Source organism: Neolamprologus brichardi, chromosome 10, assembly GCF_056152115.1.
Source record: "Neolamprologus brichardi isolate AB-2024 chromosome 10, ASM5615211v1, whole genome shotgun sequence".
In the NCBI taxonomy this organism is placed as follows: Eukaryota; Metazoa; Chordata; class Actinopteri; order Cichliformes; family Cichlidae; genus Neolamprologus; species Neolamprologus brichardi.
Window position 1 is genome coordinate 3,137,848 of NC_142113.1, and position 7,409 is coordinate 3,145,256.

The 7,409-nt window shown below is 39.6% G+C and overlaps 1 protein-coding gene across 1 annotated transcript; it reads right to left on the reverse strand.

Moving 5' to 3' along the window:
- Positions 1–1,525: 1,525 nt before the first annotated feature.
- Positions 1,526–3,723, reverse strand: LOC148100777 (collagenase 3-like). The gene is made up of 9 exons (XM_087847072.1): positions 3,611–3,723; positions 3,365–3,513; positions 3,074–3,202; positions 2,802–2,963; positions 2,549–2,672; positions 2,298–2,431; positions 2,035–2,194; positions 1,822–1,925; positions 1,526–1,679 (listed from the first exon to the last, which is right to left on the reverse strand). The coding sequence occupies exons 1-9, from the start codon at positions 3,709–3,711 to the stop codon at positions 1,576–1,578; spliced, it is 1,167 nt and encodes a 388-aa protein (XP_087703198.1). The 5' UTR covers positions 3,712–3,723; the 3' UTR covers positions 1,526–1,575.
- Positions 3,724–7,409: the final 3,686 nt, after the last annotated feature.

Sequence of the window (7,409 nt, forward strand, 5' to 3'; positions counted from 1 at the left end):
GGGTAAACTAAAACGCAAGGAAACACAGCCATGAGGGAGACTACGACACTGACAAAGAGAAACACAGGGCTTAAATACACAGAGGGATAACGAGGGAATAAGACACAGAAGGAGAGCACAGCTCGGAGTAATCAGGCTGGACGAGACAAGGAAAGCAAAACTAGAAACACTCACATGAGACGTGGACCTTCAAAGTAAAACAGGAAACACACTGACTGAACTCAAAACATGTAAACTTAACAGCAACTGAGACAGAACATAGGGAGCTGAAACATGGGACAGAAAGGCAAAGTAGACACAACATGAACATAACGACGCCCACAGGGAAAGAGCAAAACAGAGCACCGAACCACAGGACCTCTTTCAAAATAAAATAGGAAACAATGAAACACTGACATGACTACATGAACTTGACAACATAAGAAATAGACATGAAACATATGAAGGATAAGGGAGACTTAACACAAGGGTTGAAAACACAAGGGGAATAGAATAAGCAAATGAACATAGAAATCTAAAACATAAACTATAAACATCAAAATGAACTAAAACTCAAAACGCTGGGTCGTAAGACCCAGGATCGTGACACCTCCAGCACAAGAACACTGAATACAGGGCTTCCCCAAGGATTTGTGTTGAGCCCCCTACTCTTCACTCTGCTGACCCACAACTGCACACCATCTCACAGTTCCAAGCTCCTGTAATAAAACTGTTAGGGGCGCACCACCATTTGGAGATCCGCGGCAATGTGTCATGCAGGACGCATCACCCTTCTAGAAGTATTGTGTAAGAGAATAAAGTGTGAAATGGTCTACTGAACAGTGTTTTGTCTTCCATCAGATGCCTCTGAGGGATCAGAAGAACTCGATGAAGTGTTGATATTTAACACTACTCAGTTATTAGTTCTCACATCCTGATATATTTTAGTAGTCATTTATCTCTATATCACTTTTATTCTACCTACTCTACATTCGTAAGAACTTTCTATTGTATATTTTTATTATAATATGACTGAGTTTAAGTTAGCTAAAAATAACTCCAAAGAGATACTTTTTGTTTTATACTTTGAATATATATGAGAGGTAAAGAAGCAGTTCTTCAACTTTTGCATCAGTATTTTGTAAATAAAAGATCTGTACTTATGCTTACATTACCAGTGTGTGTACTTTATCCACCTTTGGTTGTAACATTGTAACACAACAGTAACATACTTAAAATGTGCTTATTGATGATGTCAGTTTATTTTTACTGTATTCCATTTGATCTTTTATATATATATCTTTTATTTGATACATAAAGTCACAGTAATTAAAATTGGAAACACAACAAAAACAATTAGCGAGTGAAAGAATTACATAATGACTGTGCCATGAATAAAAAAATAATAAAAAGGTGAACCTCAATGAAGCAATGATTAACATAACAAAAACACAATTAAGTACATAAGCTGCTGGTAATTGTTCAACAATAACATTAGATATCCAAAATTATATTGATACAGTTTCTCTTTATTTTTTTACTGGGCCTTATTTAACATTCAAAATCTTCTGTAAACAAGTTAGAAAACTGGCTTTTCTAGTAGCAGGGCAAGAAGTAGCTGTTCGGCAGCACACGGTACAGCCTCCCGCTCCACATGGCATACTCAAACATTTGTGGTCCACTGTAGAGGTAGGTGTACCCTGCAGAACAGAGATGCTACATGTTAGTGCTGCATAACAGACCAGAGGGATTTTTAAAATAGCTAAAAGATAAAAACAGAAATATCAAAAACAGAAATCATTGTCTCGTTTCAGTGGTCTTCAAGCCTGAATTGCTGCTCACCTTCTTGCTGCAGAGCTGCAGTCACTTGGGAGGTCATTCCCAAGAAGGTCTCATCCACCTGTTTGGGGAATCCCTTATCCATCTTCTTTGTGGCCTCATTATAACTGGGAAAAAGAAAAATGTATTTAGATTCATCTAACATTTGTAATACAACTTGTAAGCTGCCGTATGACAATCAGTTGCCTAATTTTCTCAGGTCTTAGTGGAACACACCTGTAGTATTCACTGCCTACAAAGAACAGAGTCTTCCCACTTTGTTCGTCATAAAGGGCTGCATCAACTTTCTTCACTGTTTTGGGCAGACCAAAGCTGGATATTGGTTTAGGAAAGCCACTTACAAGATCATAGCCGCTGAAAGCCCACACTTTGCGACCTGTGAACAAATAAGAAGTAGACTTTATAGTAAATCTATGTAAAGGCACAAAAATGCTGACTTCAAAGGAGTGCTGCATTAGGTGGACACTGGGAAAGCATACCTTTAAAAAGTAAGACACGGTCTGATTGTTGGTTCTCATAAGCAGCATCAATATTAGCAGGGGCATCGGGCCAGTTAGCTGAGATGAGAGTTTGTACAGGTGTGCTAACCTGAGGGTGTTTGCGCCAGACTAATCTGTGAACACACGCACAAAATGTAAATTAATGTAAATGATCAATCAGCCAATGTCAGAAGCCAGCTCTGCTATGAGAGATTTCTCACTCAGGTATTCATGCATTTATTTTGTGATACCTGTCCTTGAAGAAGAGCGTCTCTCCTCGCAGTGTGGCAACAGCATCCAAAACCATCGTTGAATCACAGGCATCAGGAGTAGTGGGGGGTGTAGGTCCAGGCTTAACGGGATCTGGATTTGGACCTAGAGGTAATTTAATAAATATCACACTGTTGTAAGTTGTAAAATTATTTATGCACAGGTTCTTCTAAGATTTTGGTCAACTCAAATATTTTTAATTGAATAAAACCAAAAAAAGAATTTAGTACTCACCATAGAGGAACTGGATGCCATTAACGTCATCCCGGGGAAGAAGATAGGTGTCAGGGTTATTATATGAGTACACTGGGTACATGAGAGCACCGGGGTCATTGGAGTGAGACAAGCCCAGAGAGTGACCAAATTCATGGGCAGCAACCATAAAGAGGACGTAGCCTGAAGTAGAAAACACAGAATGACAATTGGTTACAGCTAAGGATAACTCAGGTCGCACACTACAGCGTAATAATTTGGACACCACAGTTCATAAAAGTAAACAAACTTACCTTTGCTTGAGCGGAACGTGAACGTTTCATCTTCATCAAAATGGGCATCCCCTCCAATGTCAGCACCGGGAGCAAATGCGTGGGCGAGAATTTCATTTGGGCCATCAAAGGGGTAACCATCACCGTGTGCTGTTAGAAGATAGCGATATTAGACTTGGCCAAACAAAACAAAAAAAGAAACCACTAAAAAACATAGGTGAGATGGTGAGATAGGTGGGATGGTCATGTCTTGTGCAATAATACAATAAAAATGTTCAGTGATTATATTACTTAGTGTGTTTTTAGACTCACCCCAGCGACCAAAGGAGATCCTAATATCAGCAATGCCACTGTAGATCCTTGTGAACCTCAGTGGAGTGACATTGGCCCACACCTGCAGAGCTTTGTCTATGGAGTCATCCACCTCTGCCACAGACATGTCAGGTGTGTAGTTCTCGATCCTGCAGAGCACAATAAGAAAATCCAAATCCCAGAAAATCATTAGGGTGGTCACATTTTCTCATGTTGTGTGTTATGTTGTGTCTTTAGATCATTCACCTGTATGTGAGGCTGTTTTTCTCCCATTTGAGGTTGTTTTCAAAAGTGGAGAAACGAGCAACCTGTTCATCGGGAACCCCACAGCGGGGCTTCTTCATCATGGTCAAAGTGTCAGCATCCAGAGACCCGGTGATCTGGAGACCAAAGAATCTCTGCATGTCAGCCAGCTTCTTGTTCAGTGGGCTGATGCCCCTTCTGACAGTTGGACCCTCCTCCTCTGTGAGGTGAAGAATTTCTTCAGGTAGTTCTGGAAGAGAGAAATATTCAGAGCTTTACACTCAAATATCTGTCAGCATGTTTAAGCTCAAGAAACAAGACAAGTAACAACATGGGATGGACAATTAAAATAATCACAAAGTTTGTCCACTCTAGCCTATGTCAAAAAATAAAAAACAGCCAAGTACACATACCTTTGCAAAACGTTCATCTTGCCCAGTAATTTGAGATACTGGCATGCAGTAAACTGCCACTGCCAGGCCAAGCAGAATGCTCAGAGTCAAAGTCTTCATGCTTCCTCGTTGTGTGCAGCTTGTGTCTCAGTGCTGTGAGAAGCTGTTATATAGGCTGGAGTTTGGATGTGTTGAGTAACTACCTGCCGTCAGTGACTAAGGAAATGCTCGTTTTATGGTGAAGATGGGAACTCTGGCTTTGATTGCTCATGATGGTGGTACATGTACAAAAAAAAACAAAACAAAACAGTGATGTTGAATCATTGTTGCAGTTTGCAGAGGAAATTGCTCATGAGATGATAATTAGAAGAGCCCCAACATCTGTAATTATCAGATTTTAGTTCATTTGATTTTTATTCACATATGACCTCCATGTCCCGCAGTGTGAAGAAAATCAAATTGATTTTATGAAGCTCACAGAAGCTCAGTGAACTCAGGTTAAAGTTGTTTTTCCTCTTTATGAAAGTTCTAGAAATAAAAAATAAAACTATTGCTATTTTCAAGCTCTTGAACAAAGAAAACAAGCATCCATTTTTCCTTTTCCAGAATTGACCTCATAGCTGATTTAAAGCAGATTTAATCACATATTTGAAGATTTTGTTTGTGTGTTTGTTCCACAATTATTATTATTGTTGTTGATTCCCTTCATTTTAATATAGGGTTCAAAGCTGGTTTCCTTCTTTTAGCTTAGCTGTTATTATTTAAAAATTAGTTTTCTAGTTTTCTTTCATATTTTCTCAGTGGTATTTGGTATCTGGACTTAATAAGCTCAGAACAGTTCTTGTCTCATTAAACACTTTCACCTGTGTTTTCTTGTAATGGATGTGTTAACATAAATTTAATATTCTGTCAAACACTAAATTGAGGAATTGGAAGGTTTTTTTTCCACTATGAACACTTTGGTTTTTGCATGATCCAAAATTATTCCAAATGAAAAGAAGTATGTAATGAACCGCTGATCTGTACCATAAGTCATCCTTGCGGGGGTTGTTGGAACTATATGCGCAGTCGCACTAAGGACAGATGTGCTCAGAGGCATGCCCCGTAACATGTATGGAGCGGTCTATCGCGGCAGGAATAAATTGTACAAAGTCCATGTAAGTTACGATAATACTTTGATAAGTATGATAAGTGTGTTTCTAATGTAAGGTATGTTGCTGCGTTTGTATTGTGAGCTATCTGAAAACCTTTTATTCTTTACTTACGTTACTTACTTATGTGCTATTTTTTAGCTAGACATGTGTGTCATGCAAGCTAGCAGCACCCCATGAGAAACGGGCCAAAGTGTTAAGTGTTTACCGGAGTTTGCACCCTTGGCAAGCGGACTGAGGTATGTGATAAGAGGTGATCTGTTGCTATATTTTATTTAATCTGTGACTGTATATCTCAGAATTACTTGTTTGAACTTACCTGAATTCACTTAAGCTCATTGTTGTTATTACTCATTGTTATAGTTCAAAAGGACTGTACGGTTATCAATTTTTTCTTATTTTATAGTTTTCACGGTGCTCAATGTCCAGAGAATGAGCCGTATGTGGTGAGGAAATAAATGGCTGCACCCGTTAGAGACTCTTCTGTCGTTCTTGATGCCAAGGGCTGCTACAGTGAAAACTCATCGCTGCCTTGCAGCCATCTACACTCGTCTTATTCTTTCGTCGAACTGTGAGTAAAGGAGTGTATCGCATCACCCAGAGACTGCTGGATCAGTAAAGGACTCAAAATATGGACATTATAAATACAATGTCATGCACATCTGCATCATGTAAGCTGTGTGAGCAAATGATCTTCAACATGGCAGTCTAAAGTAATGCAAGAAAGAAAGACCTCTTCTGTATTTAACACAGTAGCATGTAAACTTGTGATGCTGAATATCCCACATTTCTTGCATCAGAATGTCTAAGACTGAATCTGGGCTTTATGCTATCAGTTGTACTTCTGTAAAAACTTAAGTGGCAAATTGTCTGATTTGAGGGCATCATCAATATTATTATGTGTTAAATTATTTGGGTTTCGTTGCCAGTCTGTGAGGTTAAAGGTGTAAATATCTAAGTTGAGTGTTAATAAGTCTGAAACCACCACTCAACCCATTTAAGTTCAGATATATACACTTAAAAGGGCAGGTGCAACAAGCCAAAAATAAAATTAATAATATGTTGTCCCCCGTTGAAGAAATAGACAAATCTACAGAGGCACAACAGGCCAGGTCCAGCTCCAGAGAGCGAAGACTAACAGAAAAGGGGCAGGAGATGCATGAACAGGAAGCCAAGAAAAATGAAAGGTCATTTAGCAAGGCATATGAGTCCTGGAAGGAGTTAGCAAGAGGAGTTAGAACAAAGCTGAAAGGTTTCTGCTCAAACGAAGACCTTGTTAGAACACAAACAGACATTAAGGCTAAAGAAGCATTAGTGCATGAACTGTATGAGCCTATCCGACGTAATCATACTTCTACTCCAGATGTTGTCAAGAAAATGGATGCATGTGTTGCCCTAACAACAGAAATTTGTGATCTCATTAGTAAACGACTAGAAGATATAGATAAGATTTTTAATGACAGGCTCGAGAAGGAGCGTGTAAGGATGATATTAAGTAAGGAGGAGTATGGATCTGTTTTTGGGAAAACTGAAACAGAAACAGTTATTTCAGAGCATTCAAAGGGCTCAGATTCATACTCCAGAGCCACCTCTACGACTTCTAGCAAACGTGTGGATGCCGAAGCTGACCTTGCAGCTAAACTAGAACAGGCGAAGGCAATGCAACGAATACATGAACAGCAAGCCAAGTTGAGTAGCCTAGAGCATGAGTGGAAAATCAAGGAAGCACAAATGATTGCAGAAATGACAGCAAAGCTAGAGGAAGAGAGAACTAAACTGCAACAGCTACAGGCAGAAAATGAGGTAAAAGTAGCAGCAGCCAGAGTGAGAGCTTACAACAACTACGACGGATTGGAAAGCCTTAAGTATGAACCAGATGACAAATCACAACTTGATAGCCAAATCATTGAATCTCAGAATCCATTGAATCCACAGGCTGAATCATTTCGACCTCAGTGTGCACCACCTGAGATTTTGCAAAAGCAACAGGAGGTCAGCTTAACACAGGAGCTTGCAAGCTTGTTTGTCTCCAACCGTCTGCCTGCACCTGAACCCACAGTGTTCACTGGTAACCCTTTAAAGTTTATAGACTGGAAAATATCCTTCATGGCATTGATTGGCCACGAACCCCTCCCCGCAGGTGAAAAAATGTTGTACTTGAAAAGTTATCTTGCAGGTGAGGCACGGAAAGCGGTTGAAGGATTCTTCTATCGAAACTCAGAAGATGCATATCAGGGTGCCTGGGAGATTCTTCAGGAG